At 37.5% G+C, this 21527-nt stretch overlaps 3 protein-coding genes across 8 annotated transcripts; 1 reads left to right on the top strand and 2 right to left on the bottom strand.

Moving 5' to 3' along the window:
- LOC104771163 lies at positions 4592–9834 on the top strand. 4 transcript variants are annotated; one of them, XM_019242354.1, is made up of 7 exons: positions 4592–5186; positions 5437–5555; positions 5947–6002; positions 6105–7160; positions 7900–8457; positions 8625–8736; positions 8969–9834. In XM_019242354.1, exons 2-7 carry the CDS (start codon positions 5447–5449, stop codon positions 9649–9651), a joined length of 2574 nt encoding a protein of 857 aa, XP_019097899.1. In that variant the 5' UTR covers positions 4592–5186; positions 5437–5446; the 3' UTR covers positions 9652–9834. The 4 variants fall into 4 exon arrangements, with proteins under 4 accessions (XP_019097899.1, XP_019097898.1, XP_019097900.1 ...); XM_019242353.1 differs by having other exon boundaries at positions 5944–6002; positions 6105–6422; positions 7162–8457; XM_019242355.1 differs by having other exon boundaries at positions 5944–6002; positions 6105–6469; positions 7209–8457.
- LOC104771164 (lon protease homolog 1, mitochondrial-like) lies at positions 9820–15500 on the bottom strand. The gene is given in 20 exon segments (XM_010495641.2): positions 9820–10223; positions 10319–10981; positions 11053–11154; positions 11265–11411; positions 11413–11433; positions 11508–11621; positions 11773–11877; positions 11978–12108; positions 12222–12346; positions 12512–12683; positions 12859–12898; positions 13007–13093; positions 13166–13231; positions 13311–13409; positions 13494–13616; positions 13715–13756; positions 13912–13977; positions 14076–14261; positions 14655–14720; positions 15040–15500. Coding segments are annotated over 20 exon segments (2976 nt in total). The 5' UTR covers positions 15478–15500; the 3' UTR covers positions 9820–10040.
- LOC104771162 (protein EFR3 homolog B-like) lies at positions 15671–21301 on the bottom strand. Of its 3 annotated transcripts, none has more exons than XM_010495638.2 (18): positions 21103–21299; positions 20527–20680; positions 20288–20362; positions 20076–20191; positions 19829–19943; positions 19554–19682; positions 19209–19450; positions 18925–19121; positions 18387–18823; positions 17922–18302; positions 17674–17823; positions 17504–17582; positions 17294–17418; positions 17012–17203; positions 16754–16888; positions 16544–16669; positions 16252–16446; positions 15671–16088 (listed from the first exon to the last, which is right to left on the bottom strand). In XM_010495638.2, the coding sequence occupies exons 2-18, from the start codon at positions 20665–20667 to the stop codon at positions 15963–15965; spliced, it is 2961 nt and encodes a 986-aa protein (XP_010493940.1). In that variant the 5' UTR covers positions 20668–20680; positions 21103–21299; the 3' UTR covers positions 15671–15962. The 3 variants fall into 3 exon arrangements, with proteins under 3 accessions (XP_010493940.1, XP_010493941.1, XP_010493942.1); XM_010495639.2 differs by having other exon boundaries at positions 15963–16088; positions 20527–20672; positions 21103–21301; XM_010495640.2 differs by having other exon boundaries at positions 15963–16088; positions 20533–20680; positions 21103–21300.

The following is a 21527-nucleotide window of genomic DNA, read 5'->3' as shown; positions in this document are numbered from 1 at the left end:
TACTGTGCAACTTTCAATTTTCCTTGATAATTTTTGTTTATTTCCATTTTTCATTAAAAATATATATATATATATTGTACAAAAAACAAAAATATATAATTTTGTGCAAAAAACAAATATATATATATATATATATATATCTTTTTATTTAATTAAAGTTTCTTTCTCTTGTTTTCTTATTTAACAATTTTTAATTTTTAATTTATCTAAAACTGATATTTGAATTCGATGCTATCAAGTTTCATTTGATGGTCGGTAATTTGAATGAAAAGGTTTGGTTAAGGCTCAACTTTTTTTTTAATTTCATAATTAAGAATTATTTTAATTGATAATAATTTTATATATATCTCATATTTTTAAATTTTATCTTCGTTTAAAATGAAGTTAAGTTTGGTACCAACCACACAAACCAACGATCAATTCGATCTTATTTGGATTTAAATAATAATAAAAAAAGATTTTCATTTCCTTACAATTTTTTTGTTGGAATGTTATAGTTTTTAATCAACAAAAAGAAAAATATACAATGGGTGCGGAGGCAGAGCATTATAAAAATGGAGCAAGGGAAGTTAGAACATAGACATATGCTTGGGACATTTATTAAACTGGACCAGCGGGTGCGAAGATCTGATTCGTTTGCTTCCGAGTGTGGCGTGAGAGACGCAAGTTTGGCTTTTATTGTCTTGTCAATGGCATGGGCGGTGTACAACGGAGAGTGCCAATGGCTTACCGTGGATCCTTCCGTTACGTTCTTGCCAAATAGGATAGGTGCATGCTTGAAAAACAAGTCTTGGGAGAGTTAGCTCTGATCGATTCCAATGTCCCAGTCTCCCAAAAGATTTCTAGCAAGATAACTCCATATCGTAAAGGTATGCGATTTTCGTTGGTCTCACCACATAGCGGATAAGACTACACTTGACTCCAAACTCTCATTCGAGCACTAGTTGAGAGCTTATCTTGGACGGCAAGGCAAGTGATGAACGCATAACGTGGGACACACTGTGAAAACCAGACCACCTTGTGCCAAGAAACTGCTTGCTTTGACCTTCGGATCTGGTTCCATGTTTATGTTGAGGAGAAGTAGCCTTTGTAACTTTCAGGCCCATGCCGCCAACGGATCTGAGGTTCCAACCTTCACCTGTAATCCGCATAAGACTACCAATGTTAAGCCAATTGTCAAACTAAAACGAGATTGATTTCCCATCCCAAACTTCAAACCTGAAAAAATCAGCAGCTACGGAGGAAGCTTGAGAAGTTTCTTCCATTTGATATTAGTATGACCACCATGTTTTGGTTTTATATTTGTGCGCGTACACTTCGATCTTATTTTGGTTCAATGTAGTTCACTTTTTCGTAGTTTTGCATGATTTGATATTTGTAAATAGTAGAGCCACCTCAAACAGAGATATACTTTTTACTTATGCATATATCAAAATGTGAAAACTTTCAAGAATAATAGTAATGGAATGTAATATATATATATATACTCCTCTGACATTTAAATGTTTTTGTACATACATTAATTTGTGTTTTCTAAAGAAGAACACAATTTATTATTCACATAAACAAAATTTAACCAAAGATAAAATAAACATTAAATTCAAATAATTATTAGATATAAAACTAATTAATCTAGAAAAGTGAGAACGTACAGTTAACTAATCTGAAAAAAAAAAGTTTCTCTAAAAAATCAATACGGAGCATGTGATATATATTTTTTTTTTAATGACGATATCGGTAATATATATCAAAGAGTTTTGATACAGCAGGTGTACATCATATATAACAACCTATGAAATGAGTTAGATCACATTAATAAGCTTGGAAGGTTTCTAACCAATGGTGAAGATAAGTATCCTGTAGAGAGACTGTTGTTGCACTGGTGGAGGCTGAGATGTCTAGTCCTAAAAGGCGACGCCGTAGTAGAAGCTGTATCTGTTTCTTGATCTTGTCTGTTAGCAGAGAGAGATCTTGTCCATCACCATAGTAAAGAGGGGAGTTGAAATGGAATCCCCTTGTCGGAGTCCTTTTTTCTCCGGAAAGTAACCTATGAGCTCACCATTCAGTGCTACTGAGAATGAATGGGTTGAAAAGCAGACTGATAGCCAGTTGATGAAAACAGAAGGAAGGTCATAGGCTCTGAGGGTGTTGATTAATAACTCTCAATCAACATTATCGAAAGCCTTAGATATGCCAATTTGTAAGCAATCTCTGGTTATGGGACCGTCTTTATTAGAATCAATGACCAGCTCTGACGCTAACAAGACATTTTTACAAAGCCTTCCTTTGATAAATGCAATTTGGTTCTTCTGTACCACCTTGTCAGTAAACAGATTTAGTTTCTTCACAACCAATCTGGAGATGATCTTGTATAAGATGTTACAGAAGGTAACTGGTCTGAACTCTCCCAATCGTTCAGATGAAATCTTCTTGGGAATGAACGCTAGAATGGTTGCATTAACGGAGGATGTGATGTTAAGTCTTTACATGAATTAATTTGATGTGCCGAATTATTTCAAAAGCTAATTGCTTAAATATATACAAATATCTGTGCCCCAACCATGTTTACATTTTTTGTTTGCTTACAATATGATTTTATACAACATTCTTGATAAGGTGATCCGAAGGACGTGTGATGTTCTTAACAACACCCTAATAACTCCAATTGCATTAATATTATCGGTCCAACTATTGGAACTATATATATATATATATGTATATATATATTTTTTTTTTTTTCTAAACAACATACTACAATATATGCAGTATGTAAATATCAGTAGACAGAATAGTCATATCAATAAGATTATCCTAAACTATTAGATTAAGATTACCATGTAATTTTTTTTTTTTGTTATGATTTTTGAAACAATACTGTTTTTTTGACATCAAACGTTACCATCCATACTCATAGCGATGTACTACTATTTACGGTAACAAACAACAAACAAAATTACAATATTAGAAAGTGGTCGACAAAATGCTAACGGTGGTCGACAACAATAAATTAAAAGAATATAAATATAAAAAATGGTAATTTTGAGTACATTGATTGTGATTTCTATAAGCATTATTGTAATAAAAATAATGAAAAAAATGAGATAGTAATGTATTAAAAAAAATTTATATACTTAGAGAAGTGGAGCCAGGAAACCCATTTTGTGGTTCCCAATTCCCAAAATCCATAGCATATAGTAGCAAGTAAACTATTACGATTTGGCATAGTATTATTTAGACCTCTGCACTGTTTACTATAAAGTTTTTGCCTTTTTCTATAACTGAAAAGTAGAAACGTATGTATCATCTCCATTTCTCATTTTGCTACTACAAACATATCTATAGCCTAATTTGTCTCCACATAATCATTCAACATTTTCCCATTATCGTATAATGGTCCACAAATTCCTCTTTTTTTTTTTCACACACTACTACAGATTACAATTTATATAAAAAACGAGATAGATTGTAAATTATAACATGCATATGTGGAATTATTAAGGAATTGGAATAGATACCATTACATCATTTGTATTTATGGAATTATTGTGAAGTTTTTGATGTTTTATCACAGTGGTTCCATTACATTCTATTATTTATTAATTTAATTGAACCTTATTCTTTTTTTTTTTTGGTAAAAGAACGAGTGAATTATATAGATTTGATATGTTTTGTATTTTTCTATTTAATAGATTTTATTTTCTTTTAAGAAAAAACTAAACAAAGAATTATTATTTGCAACAAGTTATTTTTAATATGATAGTTAATTAGTTATGTTAGGAAGCTTACTAAAGATATAAAATTTAATTAAATATTTACAATTAATCATTTTAACTACTATGATTCACAACAAATTTCTGTAATTAATATTTGTATAAGTTTAATTATATATATTTTTTTTAAAGTTCAGCTAAAATCAACGAATAATAATTCAGTCAAATTTCAGCTGGATATAGCAGTTACCATTTACATTCATAGGCTCTGATTGGTTACACTAGTTAAAGTTGTTTGCAAACGAACCACTCCAATGTTTCCCAATCAAGACAGCGTTTGGAGAGAACAGTTAGAGATCTTGGTTGGAGAAAAAGTTTAGAAAAAATGGTTAAAGCTTAATTTTGATGGTTGCAAACGCCAATTCTAATCACTTAGAGAAACCAATGTTTGGTTTTGTTAAATAATTTTATTATGTCATGTTACTCATTATTACTTTATATTTTTCATTTCTAACTAAATTATTTTTAATATTATTTATTATAATTTATACTATCCAACCGCTATAACATTACCAATCAAACTAAATATTCAACCACTCTCTTTAACCGTACCATCTTTTCCATCAATTATCTTTAACTGCTTACTTTTTAACCTGTCTTCTCTACAACCATTGTAAATTTTTTAACTGTGTCGTTTAAACATTGTCACCAATCATACCCATACTATACATATAGTTTTATCTGCTTTAACCATTTATTTAGATCATTAATATGTAAGTAATTTTTGTATTTATAATTTACTGAAAGGTGTAAACAATAAATTCGAGACAACAAAATTAGTAATATTTTTTTCGGAGGTGGAGTGAGAGACTGGAAAATTCAAACACTCTGTTTCTCTCTCATCTCTCTCACTCCTTCGCTCTCTTCTCTTGTCACATCAATCCACACTGAAAGTATCTGTTTTTTTTTTTCTTTTATTTTGTTCAGAGTTCTCTGCTACGTCTGCACATCTATTGGTCTGTCTTCTCTACCCAAATCCCAAATCACAAATCCCAAATCTTAAAAATCTATCTTTACTTCGTCCTCGTTTGATTTAACCTTTTCCCTGATCTGACCCATTTCTCAAGAATCTCTCTCTTTCTTCTAAGATTCATTGGTGTTTTAAAACCTTTGCATCAATTCCAATTTTCTCAATTACTGTGTTTGAGGAACACAAGACCCACCCCCTACCCCTAGTGTTGTTTGCTAGCTTTTAGGGCTAGATAGATCTTCTAAAGTTTAGGTTTTTAATCGGTTTTGTGCGTGAACAGTCCGCAGCATTTCTGGGTTTTTGTTTCCCGTTGTCACATTTTGCTGTTAACGTCTCAAAATCTTCGAATTCGGTTGATTTCTCCACAAGGGTGTCTGGAATTAACTCAAAATGGGATGAGCGATAAGTTGAAGTTGACGTCTTTGGCATCTGAAGTTAAACGATAGGTAATATTGGGTTCATGTTTGTATCTGTATTATTCTGTGGTGGCCTTATCTGAATGTATATTAGAATTGAACTGTCTTAATCTTCTTTTAGTTCAGCTAAGAGTTGGGGTGAATTATTGAGGTTTATGCGGTTTTTTTTTTTTGGTCCGGTTTCGTTTGGTTATCTGCTGTTTTGGAATCAAGATTATGTGTTGCTGCATCTTGCTAGTTACATCCCAGGGAAGTGATTCTAGTGATTGTTTATCTGTAGATGAAATAAAATGGAAGTTGTTGAAAGGAAACGATCCAGAGGAGGTTTTTTTAATTTAATCGATTGGCCTGGAAAATCTCGTAAGAAGCTCTTCTCTTCCAGCAGCTCTGAACTCTCAGGTGAGTCTGCAGTATTGCCTTTGTAATGCTCACAAAGATTTGGTTTAGTTCTTGTGAATCCTGTGGCATGTATAAATGTTTGGTCTAAGACAATGTACTTCTTGTTTGAATGAGATTTTATTATGATTACAGACAGTGCTGTTCTTGTTTTTGTAAATGCTTACAAATAGTTAGAAATGTTTGGTTCTGTTCTTGTGAATTCTGTGACATGTAGAACTAGTTGGTCTAAGACAATGTACTTCTTGTTTGGAAGAATTGGTTATTGTTTAATAACAAGTTTTGATTCATTTGTATTATAATGCTGTGTATATAAGAAAGTATGATTCGATCTTTGTTTGGATTCTAGTAAGTAATCTCAAGTTCCTTCTTCTTCTTGTTTTTGTACCAGAAGAATCAAAGCAGATAAAACAGACTGCTCAAAACCTCTTGAAGTCGAAGGTTTCTCTTGTGAGTTATCTCAATACTATTCCCTTGTTTTTGTCAAGTGGCTTTAGTCTTAGTTTAGCGGATGAGAGGAACAAATTTGGTTTGATGTTATCTTTTGGACAGGTTGAGGTTGATGAGACTGGAAAGAGTTCATGTTACAACCCGAGAAGTGACTCAAGCTGTTGTGCATCTTCTGTTACCAGTGATGATGGACAGGGGACAAGAGCCCCAAGTGTGGTTGCCAGGCTTATGGGTTTAGAGTCTCTACCTGTACCAAATGTCCAGGAACCTCGATTCAATCCCGATCTTGATCTGTTTTTCCTCAGACCTTCACGAAACACCAACAGATGGGATGCATATGAGAATCTTGGTTATGTAAATCTCCGTACTGACTATGATGGTATTTCCTGGGACCGTTTGGATTCAAGAACAAATAATGGGCGCAACCAACCGATTGAACGGTTTCAATCTGAGACTTTTCCCCCCAGGTCGGCTAAACCAATATGTGTTACCAACAATAGACACCTGTCTCCTATCCGGAGTCCTGGGTTTGTCCCATCCAGGAACCCTATTTATGTAATGGAAGCGGCTTCAAGAATGATTGACCCAAGTCCTAGGATGGTTGCTAGAACGCGGTTTTCGCCATCTAATTCTCCTTCATCAGTTCCTATGAGGATTCAAGATTTAAGAGAGAAATTAGAAGCTGCACAGAAAATGTCTAGCCGTCAAGTCTCCAATGATAACTTTAACCTTAAGTACCAAAGAGGAAAGCAGAACGAGAAGAGAACCTCAACATCACTCATGACGCCGTCAACTAGTAAGTTCATGGGAAAAATCAGTTCTGATGGTTTGAAGGGTAAAATGAAGCCATCATCTTATGTATCCGCACAAGCAAAAGCCAGTACAACGCCCGTAAGTGTCACCAGAAACTCTGCAAACCAAAAGGAGAAGGCAGAAGCTAAAAAGTGTATAGTCAAAAGCCAGAATGGTCTTAGAGGAGCTCCCATCAGCATGGGAAAGAGTATGCTTAAGCAGAATAACCAGAAACAGAACTGCAGAGACAACCAACCTTCAACGACCTCTGTTTCGAACCAAAAGAGCAGCAAAGTAAATAACAAAGTTGTAAACAAGTATCCAGTGGAAAGTGGATCGTTATCAAAGCACTCGGGTTTAACAACANCGCAACCAACCGATTGAACGGTTTCAATCTGAGACTTTTCCCCCCAGGTCGGCTAAACCAATATGTGTTACCAACAGTAGACACCTGTCTCCTATCCGGAGTCCCGGGTTTGTCCCATCCAGGAACCCTATTTATGTAATGGAAGCGGCTTCAAGAATGATTGACCCAAGTCCTAGGATGGTTGCTAGAACGCGGTTTTCGCCATCTAATTCTCCTTCATCAGTTCCTATGAGGATTCAAGATTTAAGAGAGAAATTAGAAGCTGCACAGAAAATGTCTAGCCGTCAAGTCTCCCATGATAACTTTAACCTTAAGTACCAAAGAGGAAAGCACAACGAGAAGAGAACCTCAACATCACTCATGACGCCGTCAACTAGTAAGTTCATGGGAAAAAGCAGTTCTGATGGTTTGAAGGGTAAAGTGAAGCCATCATCTTATGTATCCGCACAAGCAAAAGCCAGTACAACGCCCGTAAGTGTCACCAGAAACTCTGCAAACCAAAAGGAGAAGGCAGAAGCTAAAAAGTGTATAGTCAAAAGCCAGAATGGTCTTAGAGGAGCTCCCATCAGCATGGGAAAGAGTATGCTTAAGCAGAATAACCAGAAACAGAACTGCAGAGACAACCAACCTTCAACGACCTCTGTTTCGAACCAAAAAAGCAGCAAAGTAAATAACAAAGTTGTAAACAAGTATCCAGTGGAAAGTGGATCGTTATCAAAGCACTCGGGTTTAACAACGGCCGCGATGGAAAAGAATAATTCTTTATCTTTGTCACGCAAAAAGACTCTTCCCCGGAGCAAAAAGCTCCCTAATGGGATGCAAAAATCTGGAATCTCTGATGATAAACGGACCAAAAGGAGTGAAAATTTGATCAAATGTAACATCACCATTGATGGTGGCTTGAGCAAAGGCAAAAATGATCGGAAAAAGGAAATGGATGTGATTTCGTTCACATTCTCATCCCCCATCAAAGGCTTATCATCTGATTCACTATCTTCCTCCCAAGGAATTGATCAAGACACAGAATCTGCAGTTAGTTTCAAAGTGATTGGCGGCGATTCCTTAAATGTTTTGTTGGAGCAAAAGCTCAGAGAGCTGACTTCTAAGCTTGAGTCTTCTAGCTGTAGCCTGACCGAAGAAGAGTCTTCATGGTCCATTCCAAAGGATGAGGTGAACGGGATGATTTCATCTGCATCAGAATATGAAAAGTCGACTCAAAACGGTCTGGATAAAGTTTTATCGAAGAGTGAATCTGTTTCTGACTGCACTTCATTCTATGACAAACAAAAATTCCAGGTTAGTTCCTTCCTAATGCATCTAAGAGATTAAGTATGCAAATTCTTATTAGTCATATTTTGCATTCTATAGTTTTAGACCGGCACTGTTTCTACTTGTAAATATATTTAGGTTATTTAAGGCTTTCTAACTAATTATGTTTTGTATAATTTCTTCTGAAAATAAAGATACAAGCAGAAGAGCTCGAAGTTAGCAGCATTAGCACTGTAACTGAAGCAGATGATCTCAGAAGCTCCTGCAGCAAGAGTTTCTTAGATTGCAGACAGTCCGCAGAATACGGTTTGTTTTCTCAATACTTTACAACAAAATGTTTAGTTTTCTTTCTCCCAAGTCCCACCGAATCAATAAGAGCAATTGATATTCTAAAGTCAACATTCAGCCTGCAAAACTTGAATCCCTAAGATACATGTATTGTTTGAAAACACTGTTTGCACTCAATAGGAACTGATGGCTTACATGAAAGCTAGATTTGCGGCTACTTTGATCCTGTCTAACGCTTTGGGCTTTACAGGGACAATACAGTCCTCATCAGACCAAGAACCCACCTGGTTTTCATCAAATGAGTCGCACCAATTACAAGACGAGTCCGAGCTCTCAGAATCTGTAATAACACTGAGTTGTTCAGAAGGTGAAGAAAGTCTCGACTGGGAGCTTGGGTACATATCCGAGATCCTCAGGTCTGACCAACTGTTGGTGAAAGAATTTGCTCTGGGAATGGCCACTGACATATTACCTGCGAGCCTCTTTGATGAAATGGAAGGCCGAGGAGAAGCAACAGCAGCCAAAATCAACAGAAAGACACTGTTTGATTTTGTCAATAAGTGCTTAGCGCTCAAGTGCGAGCGGATGTTTATGGGTAGCTGCAGGGGGCTATTAGGCAAGTGCGGGTTTTTGTTTGAACAAAGAGATTGGTTAGCAGAAGAACTGAACAGAGAGATTCATGGGTTGAAGAAGATGAGAGAGATGATGATGGATGAGCTTGTTGACAAAGAGATGAGCAGTTTCGAAGGGAGATGGCTTGATTTCGAGAAAGAGACGTATGAAGAAGGCATTGACATTGAGGGAGAGATAGTATCTACTTTGGTTGATGATTTAGTTAATGATCTTGTCTCAGGTACTCAAAGAAGAACATGGAGGCAAAGGGAAGGGTTAGTTTCTGCTTTAGTAGAGCCTGATCTTCTCTCGGTATTCTAGATGCTTCTGGTGTTTGTTTTTAGATGCTTCTTCTGATAGTTTCTCTGACATGAGAATCGAGATGAAGTGTAAGTAGCCGATATCGAGGAGCATTCTCTCACACGATGTATAATATGAGCATTCCTTCTTTTATGTTTCCACTTTTATTGAATGAAAAAATGCAAATAATAGGATAATTCTCCTTCTTTCGTTCTAATGTAATAGTCTGTTATTAAGTATGAGTGAATCTTGCTTCCGCCAAGATACCAACAGTTGATAGACTTTAAGTGTTACACAAATAACTTTCTTCTTGAAAAAGAAAAGTGAAAGAATCAAGAATGGTCTTGTTGTTTAGATGGGAGACAACAAATGATGACGAGGGTGAATTTGACTCGTCTATTCTTGTTGTTTCAGTCTTCTTGTTTGTCATAGCCAAAGGCGAGCTTAAAGATCTTTCCATAATCATCCACAAAGTGAACTTCAAGCCCTTCTTTCACATTCTCCGCCAGCTCATCAAAGTCTCTTCGGTTTGCCTCCGGAAATATTATTGTTTTAATCTCACTCCGCCTAGCCGCAATAGTTTTCTCCTTCACCTGAGATATTTTGTGTAAGAAACTTGCAGCAATTCGGTAAAATGTCAAAAATAAAGAATTAACAGAGTGAGAGACGTCTGGAGTTGCTAACTTACCCCACCAATAGGAAGAATTCTTCCAGTTAGTGTAACTTCTCCGGTCATTGCAAGATCCTTTCTAACTGGTTTCTTCGTGGCAAGTGATAATAAAGATGTGATCATGGTGCAGCCTGCACTTGGACCGTCCTTGGGGGTGGCTCCTGCAGGGACATGGAGATGAAGCTTGGAGTTTGCAAAGAACTGATTCTCTGGTTCTTTCTCTAGCATTATCTTTCTAGCGACTGTGTGAGCAATTTGTGCGCTTTCTTTCATCACATCACCGAGCTGACCCGTTATATTCAGGCCACCTTTACCTTCCCCGTCCTCCACAACAGTTGTCTCTATGTACAATGTTGAACCACCCATTGATGTCCAAGCTAGACCCATCACAACACCTACCGGTGTCTGCTCATATAGCTTCTCTGCATGGAATACCGGTTTTCCTACATAATCCGCAAGGTTTGATTCATCAATCATTACCTTTTCAATCGCCATCTTCTCGGTTTGAGCCTCTTCATTTGATTCTTCCAATGACGAATCAGAGGACACAGGGTTTTCTTTATCAGTATGGTTCTCTGGGGATTCTACGCCGACTTCGGACACAATTTCAGCTTCTTCGGGATCACTTGCAACTGCAGGCACTTCGGCGACTGCTCCTGCACGCACTAATTTAAGAGCAATCTACAAAAGAAAAATGATGTTAAATTTTGGGGGCTTAAAGAAATCATTCAGAGTCTTGTAGCAAAACTTACCTTACGGTAAATCTTCTCGATCTGTTTCTGGAGATTCCTAACACCTGCTTCTCTGCAGTAATTTTCTATCAAGGAAAGAAGAGCTGCATCACTCACCTCAACCTGCAGATAGTATGAACAAATTGAGCAAATCCTAGAAGTATGTGACTCATTGACAATTACTAAACCAAGTTAAAAGCAGACACAATTGGAGAACAGGATTAAAGTGAGACCTGTTCAGGTTTGACGCCACAATCTCCACGTGCAGTTTTTTCCAAATAGTCTCTTGCGATATGAACTTTCTCATCAGTAATATACCCAGCAATAGAAATCACCTCCATTCTGTCTAGCAGAGGATTTGGAATCATGTCTATCACATTTTGCTGTGCACACAAATAAAACCTGTAGGGAAATGGATCAGCAATTAACAGACAGCCTAGAACCATATGAAACAAAATGATAACCACATTACTAACCTTTGATAGGTCAATAGTAACGTCGAGATAGTGGTCCAAAAAATTTGCATTTTGCTCTGGATCCAGAAGCTCCAACAAAGCACTGGCTGGGTCACCAGCATGGCCTTTCCCAAGCTGCCAAGGAACAATAACACTTTATTGCAGAGAAATTTGACTTTCTTAACTAATGATGAACAGTATAATATCGATGAATAAAAGAAGCTACATATGTGACTACCAACTTCAGGAAGCTAGTCACAAACTCACAATACTAGAAAGATATTACCTTATCAATCTCATCGATTAGAACAAGAGGATTTGATGTCCCTACACTCTTTAGACATTGCACCATCTTTCCAGGCATGGCGCCAACATATGTTCGACGATGCCCCTAAACACGTTATTACGAGAATGATTTATTGTTTCTGTGACAGAATTTAATCGAAATCATTTGACTAAACTTTGCAAGTAAAGAAAAAAATGAGTTATACCTTGATCTCAGCGACATCTGCTAACCCTCCAACAGAGAACCGGAAAAACTTGCGATTAAGAGCGCGTGCGATAGAACGGCCAATACTAGTTTTACCTACTCCAGGAGGGCCGGAGAGGCAGATGATTTTCCCTGGTGACACATATACTCAAATTTTAGCTGCAGGCTTATAGACCAGGACAAGTTCTTTTTCATCATTCAAGATCAATCAGAAAGGGGCCACAACTACTGTGCAAGTATCATACCTTGTGAAGTGCCTCTAAGTCTTCCAACCGCAATAAATTCCAGTATTCTTTCCTTTACGTCAGATAAGCCATAGTGATCCTCGTCCAGAATTTTTTGTGCCCGCACCACATCAAAATTTTCATCACTGCAAATTTAATAAAATAGATTCCTCAATCAGTGAACACAAAGCAAATACATATGGTGCCATGTGATGAGCACGGATGTTCATCCTCTCTGTCAGTCCCTCATAAAGACTAGCTGCTGCTTTACTTAAATAATAAAGTTACAAGATAAAGCAAGAGTAAAATACCTGTAATTTCCCCATGGTAATATGGTCAACCAATCTAGGTAGTTACGGGTCACGTTAAACTCGCTTGAACTGGCCTCTAACAGCTGCAGTTTTGTAAGCTCTTCTTCTATGACTTGTAATACATGCGCTGGAATTTTTTCCTTGTTAGGCTCAATCCTTTCCTTAAACTTTGCTGCAGTGATGAATAGAATATCAGTTGCAGTTGTCTTACAAATAACAGTGTACTGGTCTCTGAACTCATACCAAGGACACTGACGCCTCATGAATGCATAAGGCAGTGAAATTATAAATCTCTAACGGTGATATAAATGAATACATAAAATTGAAGATACTAAGGTAGTACCGACCAGAAAGTGCAGATTTATCATCGGTCTCCACACCAAGCTCCTGCATTGGATCACTTAAATGAATAAACCAAATATGATATATACCACTGACATAATGTTGAGTTGACGAAAAATACAAGAAAATTTTATGAGGCGGGATGAAACATACCTTCTTTATAGCCTTGAGCTGCTCATTTAGTAAGTACCGGCGTTGCTCACCGCTAATCTTTTCTTCAATTGCTTTTGCTATGGTTTCCTATATGGTTCAAAAGATTTGAATTATATTTCATTCAAACAGCTAGCGGCTAAGTAGCCCCAGAAATAGTACCTGAATCTTGCTAATTTCCATTTCTTTTTTCATCAATTCCAGCGTCAACCGCAGACGTTTGTGAACCTGGGTCAATAAAGGTAGAGATGAGAGATTGAACAAGCAGGGAAACCCATACAACTACAAGAATAGTGTAACTACTTACATCCAGTTCTTCAAGAACTTCTTGAGCTTGATGCCTATTTGCACCACATATCGCAGCTCCAAAATCGGCTAATCGTGGATACGTGAAATCACCTATATGCTACACAAGTTTGAAAGACATCTACTAAGACAGGTGTCCTGAAAGTTTTTACCTGCACACGTGAAAATTATGAAGAGAACATGCCTGGGTATATGTCTGAACGTGATCTCTCCATAGTGAACTTGTCTTTAGTACATCCCTAAGCGTTGAAATAACTTCAAAGGATGTTGCCTTGATGACATCATCGTCCATGTCAAATGGGTTATCCTGCACAGAGAACAAGAAAAAAGGTTCCTGACTTGAGAATTTCAAAAAGAAAAAAGAAAAATCAAACAGAAGTCTCATATCATAAAGCATAATTATACCTTAAGATGATCGACTTTGACGGTAAGTGGTTCCTCACTCACCTGTATAAAGAAAAAAAAAATCTCCCTTAATAAAAAGTAACTCGGTCAACCAAAGGACACAAAAGGTGTAGTCGCTGCTAGGCTTTTGAACTTTGAATTCTTTCTTAACTGAAATTCTACCATGTATGAAGAACCCTGTTACTCTACCGACTTACCATCTCTGTTATGCGAAGTCGCCTATGACCAACAAGGATAACTTGGTCACCTTGGATACTTGAAATCTGGGAAATCAACAAGGAAATTGTAATGCTAGTTATGCTATTTGATTTGATCACACAGAAACCAAACAGACATTAAAGAGACGTAGCAGCAACATTACCTGAGCAAGTGTGCCAACTTCGTGAAGCCTGTTAAGTAACTCTTTCCCTTTTAGCTCATTTATATTTTTTTCTGCATCAGTGCTTGAAGATGAATCAGCTGATGGGTCATCCTTCAGAAGGAAAGCTCCTGCATATGGAGCTTGTCGTCTTCTGCTCTCCTGTAAGGCTGCGAGTACTTTAGGATCCTGCACACCATAAAAAATCACATGGTGGTCAGAGGCAAAAAATGCGCATCTCCCAAACTAAAAAGTTAATGTTACCACTATAGTTAGAGATAAATAGTTGTAGCAAGTTTGCCCACATCATCAAATGAACCAAGCAGGAAAGATTATAATATAAGAAACAATGAGGTAGTTAATAATGCATCAAATGCCGCTAAAATCTCTATATATACTAGAAAAATAACCAGCAGATTTCAAAGAACCTGAGGTGTCAACTTTGGTAATTGGTGATGCTGGGTCTACTGAGTCTAGTTCTAAGGCTAGATACAGTCCACCATAGAGAGAATTCAATGAAAGTTTTGGGGATAAACATGTTAACAAAATGTTGAATGGCCAGAAAAGGATGAATTGACATACCTTGACATAGATTGGCATGTAAAAACCAGGAAAAAGAGGCCTATGCGGCACCGGCAATGCTAGAACCTGCAATTTAACAACAGAAAAGTATAAGTCTAACTGAAATGTCTATTAGTCACAATCACAAAAGCCTCTGGTTTTGCTCTGACTAATAACTAAAAACCACCAAATCCAAATTCAAAAAAACCACCATGGAACAGTATACAATAACAGACGCTTCAACAAAGATGAAAAGCATCTCATAAGACCAAAAGTTTACAACTTTGTAATCATTTCAGCAAGGATAAGATTTTGCCTCTACAATTAAACTGCCAACGATCCATCAAAGCATATATACATTGCGATTAGAAAGACAAAACCATAATCCTACAAAATTAACACTAACCGTTAAACAATCCTCTGGCCTAGGGTTAGTGGGCACAATCGCAGACGACGATTTTGAGTCAGAACCTTCAGAATCGGACTCGACCGCCTTAGCTTCAGCCTCAGCCGCCGCCTCTCCATCGGTAGGCTCGGAGCAGAAGAAAACACGTTGACCTAAAGAAGCAGATCGCCGATTCCACCCAGTAAGCTGACTCAACGCTTTGAACAATGGTGACTCCACAGGGCTACTAGACCCGACCCTAATTGCCGGAGTCAAATGATGGACTCGAGAAGCGGAAGAAGTGAAGAGCTTTAACATGGTGGGAGAGAAAGATCTGTGATAGCAATTTCTGAGATTGAGGTTTATAGAGTTTTGCCTTTTAGGCAAGAAACCATTGGAGAATTGTGGAGAAGAAGAAGAAGAAGCCTGTAGACGAAGATTACTATCAAAGCCCTTCATAAACCCCGACGAAGCAAAACCCCAATTTTAAAGGCACTGCGAGAGAACAACACCACCATTTTGCTTTACGACAAAATACGTCGTCGTTTTAATGTCGGTTCATTGGAACCCAAACCCAAACCCAAACCGGCCAGTCTAGTTCACCGTCATTAGTAAAAGATATGAACTTTAAATCCTCGATTTTGTTTGCTGATGAGTTTAATATAGAGAATCTGATACATTAAACTAGTAGATAGAGCATTGGTTCGTTCTCTAATGGATCATAACAACAACAGTAACATTCTTGTCCTAACGGCATTACTACTTACTACTGCCAACTACTGATTCTAGATATCACTACCACATGTGTCTGTGTCTGTTTTGAAACAGAGAAAGAGAAGCATCGTGCTTGTGTCTAGATAAGTTAGCTCTCTACAAACCCAATAACAACAACAAGATTACACACTTTCTACAGAGAAGATTTATATATTATGAAGTTAGTCGAATCATCTTCCAGCTCCTGCTGCTTTGAGGAAATTGTCAAAGGGACTAGCTGGAGGTAGTCTCATCATGGACCATGAATCCTGCAACACTCCAGATTCTCTTCCATAGATGTTCCCATCTTCTACTACCTGTAACACAGCGTATCAACATGTAAGCCTAGTAATCATAAAGTTAAGACCTTTCTCACTATGATTGAAGACCATAGCAGATTTCAACAGTTTGTAGTTCTAATCTGTTTACTATAAGTAGGTTTGGTAGGCAAAAATATATACCCTACTCACTGTTACGTACCTTCTCAAGTGCATATGATTCCTCTGGTGAGTTTCTGTAGAGACCATTCATCTGGCGGTTCTCAGTAGCCAACCACCTTGAGAGCTTCTGTCTAGTACCAGTCCCAAATGTTTCACAGCGGTTAGTCATTGTGTCATAAGGAAGCGGTGAAGTAGAGACAGATGACACAACTACTTGACCAGCCACCTCAAGCGCCTAGACAACAAATAACAAACCAACTATAAGAGACAACAACATAGATATCTATATATCAGCCAGTATCTTCTTTATGCCGAATTCAGTCTACACTTACAGATTCCATAAGCTGGCCAATGCTGATAACTTGAGGAATAGATGGTGAAGGAGATCCTCTTGGAGGAAAACGCACAGAGAGTTCACTCGTCACTTCGTCCTCAGCCATTGAACCTGCAGGTATGTCCTGTGATAAAAAGAAACACAAGTGTTTACAGTTCCTTTTATCATCAAAATCCCAAAGAATATGGGTCTTCAGAGAATAGTTTACCTCATCGAAGGATAGCGATTCCTTAGAGACACTTTGGTTTGGTTGAGGTTCAACATTTGGTCGTGATCCAAACATAAAGGCATCATCAGGTGTGAATGACTCCAAGAGTTGCATCTTCACATCAGCTTCCTCGAGCTTAACAAGAAAATATATATAAAAAAATCAGCACAAGAATCACCAGGTTTATACTCTTTTATGGTGCCTAAAGCCATTGATCAGAGCTAATGCCCACTGAGAAACAGAATATATAAGAATTACCTTAGAAATCTTATGTAGATTTTTTGCGACGATATCGGTTATAATAGTGTTGGACAGCTCTACTTTGCTTCGAATCTCAAACAGCATTGAAGTAGCCATCTGGCTATCACCTGAGGACCCAAAATCTTTCATATTTGCCTGTGTTCTTACGTGAAGTTGTAAGTCATCGCCAATGAATAGATAGGGATCCACCTGAAAAAAATTCAGCACATAATCAAGTCATGTTACACAATCTCCATGGATGAAATTAATAACTGAAACAACACATCTGAGAGAACTCACATCACCAGGAACTTGAGTCTTCAGCATTTCACAAATATGAGGGATCTGATATATTTTGGCAGCGAACATCAGCGTACTTGTGGATAAAGCAAGGATCAACCGCTTGCAAACTGTGGGTAATGAACCTGGCAATGAAGAAAGTTTGGTTGCTCATAAGCCATTTCTAAAACTTTGATCAATTTAAGAGAGAGTATTATCATCAATCAATACCGTTATTAAGCTCCAAAGAAAGATTCCTCAATGAGAAGAGCAGCTGGAAGGCTCGAACAACAAGCCCGTCATCAGGATTCTGCAATAAAAAAATGATCATGAGAGGTTAAGTATGGCATCATGAAAGTGAAATATTAAGAGTCAGAAAAGAAGAGAAACTTTATGTTGACCTTCAATCGCAAGGAAAGAAGCATCAAGCTGATAGAATGAGCAATAGCTTCAATGTTGGAAGGTAAGATATCAGGAAGAGTCGATTGTATCCAAAATGCAGATAACAATTGCCCGATTTGATCCTCTGTAAACTTCATCATTGAAGGTAACTGCATCACCAGACAGTATCAGACAATTGCATAAACATAAACATGTGATGGTCCTATAGCACATAACATCCAATTGTAAGCAAGGAAAAAAATGTTACCATATCAGCTAGATTAATAAAACCAGCAGTCCTATCGATTATGGAATTCAACTTGTGAAAGTTTGGGGACGATTTGTAGTTCTTAAGATCTTCGTGAGTATTATTATTATAACCGTTCTTCTCAATCTTGGCACCATCCTTCTCCTTCCTGAGCTTGTCTAATCGAGCAGTAATAGATGTGAAGGCAGATGTTGTATCACTCCTCCAGTTTCTTAATTCATTAAGATAGCCAGAAGCTCTCACTGATGCAAGTCCAGCCTGAGATTGACCAGAACTTTGCAACAGTATTACTGAAAATATTTCATGCGCTCCTACACGGGTTTCGACATTTGGATGCAGCATTGCTTTTAGAAGCGCATCAAGAAGTCCATCTGGGAAAACCTGTATAAAATTAAAATAAGGATTAAATAATCTGTAAAGATGATGTTAGAAACTAGGAAGAAAAAAAAAAAAACTATAGTTCACCTGTTGTGAACGCATAGATGGAGATAATGCTGAAGACATTGCATGAGCAAGTATCAACAGCGATCCAACCGCTGCGCGTGAAACAATTCCTGAAGAAGGAAGTCCCTCGACTGAAACAGCCATCATATCGAATAGGTGCTGTGTATTAACAATTCCTTTGGCTATCTCCCGCAGACAATCTTCAATAGAATTTTGAAGCATCACGTTCAAGTTGAGTTCCTCATCTCCAATTGATCTAGCTGTTGCCTGAAAGCTTTTCCTCAGGTGCCGACACAAGTCATTAACAAAACTTATGTCCCTAAGATACGAGCTAGTCCTGATCAGCTTTGCTAGACAACCAGCAACTTGTATGATATAAGCCTTGAGCTCAGGGTCATTGGCAACATGCTTATTGTCAAGATGGCGTACAACAGTCGACAACACCAATTGCTGACTCCCTAATATATATAAAGAAACATAGCTATGAGGTTTAGACAAAAAGGTGTCTAGACAAAAACCCAATATTCTAAGAAAACAAGACAAGACATAAAGAAGATACCAGAGGTTTCCATCAAGTATACTGCATCAGAGAGAACTATCATGGCCAGCCCATTTGGGGGAGTCCATTGGCGTCTAGAATTGAAATAGCTGAACATAGGATCCAAGATTTGCCGCAGAGTTGTGCTTTCTTTAGCCAGGTCAACCATCCTCTGAAGACATATCTGTGCCCAAACTTTGGGCATCTCAGTCTCTTCTCTAAAACAATAAAAAGAGAATGAGGCACTTAGCAAAGAGAAAAATACAAAGACATCATGGCAACAAATAGAGGATTAAGTGAGTTACTTGGTCAACAGAGTCGGATCTTTTCTTGCTGTTCTTGGTCTGACAATCATGTAGCTAGGGCTATTACAAACTGCTGTCCCTCGGCCTTCACATCTAATCACTTCATTTACCCAGTTACAATTTTGCTCTTCTCTGTCTTCGTTGGTCTGAACAATCATGTTTGCCTCGTAATTATCAAGAGTGGCATGTACAATCTCATCAACAGCAGCAAATATATGCGAAAACTCTCCCATAAACCAAACCTGGTGAAGAAGCAAATATAAGAAAAACTTGTTAAAACCGGACAGAAACTTTTGGGAGTAAGATTGACTGAATTTGGAAGACTAAAAGAACTAGTTCTAGTACCATCGCTGAAAGGCATTGCAGGCCAGATGCTCTTAGACACAGCTTTTGATGTTCGTCACCTTCTTCACGAGCCAATGCACAAACTTTGAGTGCAAATTTTTCAATGCTGTGAGTATAAGTTCCATCAACCTGTTCATAGCAGATGAAGGGTGAGAAATTTCACGTTTTCAACATGGACTAGCATAAGTGTAGAAGCCATGAACATTCTGAATTGTTAAATCAGTCAAAGCCTCAGTATGCATAGTTCTCCTAATGTTCTTCAATTAACATTTTACCTGACTGTAAATGAACCTCGTCAATGTTTGGCATCCAAGAATGGTCGGTGTGTCCAGCTTTGAATTTTCAAGTAGTTCCGTAACCACATTCAGCAAACTTGTAGCAAAATAAGCCCTTAAATAAGAGGAAAAGAAAACAGGCAAGTGTTTAAGAATCATCGAAGTAATCATCGAAGTAACAAAACAGGCTACGAATTTGCATAACTAATTTTGCTTTCCTAAAACTGCCAGGTATTAGAAAGCTTACATCTGATCCTTGCAATGGCAAAGCATTTTGTTGTAAGCCTCGGTAACAATATTAATGAACTTCATCTGTTCAGATCGAAGGTCCTTGTAACACCTCTCTTCAAGAAACTTGGCGATCTGTGACAGCCACAAAACAGAATATGCTGAACAGAACTTAAACACAAGACTCCTCCTCACCAACTAAGTAGTAAGATTCAAAAACCAAAACTCTACCTTAGGGATACGGATCGGGTTCTTGGCAGCATACTCGCACAATTTGACAATCTTCCTCTCATTTGGTGCACCATCCTAGAGAACATTCATACAAAGCCTAAGTTGAAAATATACCCCAAGCACGTTTACAAACTCTCAAATCAAAACCTATACCAGATGGTCTGAAGCAAAGATGTTACCAAATCACAAGTGAAAAGTGGAAACTTTATAACGAAGTGAGCTTCAAGGAGGGTACACACACTTACAGGGGATTTAGGGAAGATCTCACCAAGCAATTTCTTGTAACGCTTGACGGGCTGACGAGATCTCGACCTGAGAGCTGGACAGCAAATACACATACTCTCACACGCCGGAAAAACATTCCTAGAGATAAACCCCATTCTCTCTGCAAACCTTCACAGAAGAAGATGGTGTTAGAACATTAAAAGAAGAGAACATAAAAAAGCTTCAATTTTTTTGTAAACCCTAGAGGACCCAAAGTTGCTAAACCAAAACAAAACAAAGGAGAAGAGAAAAAAAAAAAAGAACTTTCTAAGTAAAAAAATGGAAGAAACCTAATAATACTTTTTTCAAATTCAAAATTCAAAACTTTAAAATCGAAGATATAAAAACAATAGACGAAAAAGATGTCAGAGGTTCAAAACTGGGTATGCGTTTGGAAACGAAGAAGGAAGGAGAGATAAAAAAAAACACAAATGTGCATTACCCGATTTCTAAAAAGAAACCCTAACCCACAAAAAAATTAGCTTAATCTCCAAGGTAATCGAGAAATCATGAAAGGAAACTAAAGAGATGAGAGATTTGAAGACACATACAGAGCTTCCAGGGGACGGATCTGAGGAGAGGCTACGTGAAACTGGAAACTGGTTTCAAAGTTTTGATTAATCTAATGAGAGAGAGAGAGAGAGAAAGAGAGAGGAAAAAGGCGCGTGGATTTGGATACAAACTGCTGCAACTGCAATTAGAGAGAGAGAGAGAGCACGTGAGAGATGTTGTCACAGATTTTAATGTGTTTTTTCTTTTCTTTTCTCTCTCTCTCTCTCTTTTTTCACTAGAGAAAAAGCAGAACTAGCCTATAGTACCTCTGTCTTGTGTCAGAATGCTCCATCAATAAATAAAAAAAAAAAAAAAACAGAAGCTAAACAAGTTGGTTGTTGTCTTTGTTGACAACAAAAATTCGAACAATTTTGGTTTTCTTTTTTTTTGCTTATTAAAAAAAAGTTGTTGAAGTTAGAATTAC

The sequence above is a fragment of the Camelina sativa genome, chromosome 20 (genome assembly GCF_000633955.1).
Source record: "Camelina sativa cultivar DH55 chromosome 20, Cs, whole genome shotgun sequence".
In the NCBI taxonomy this organism is placed as follows: domain Eukaryota; kingdom Viridiplantae; phylum Streptophyta; class Magnoliopsida; order Brassicales; family Brassicaceae; genus Camelina; species Camelina sativa.
This window is presented reverse-complemented; position numbering and strand designations above follow the sequence as displayed.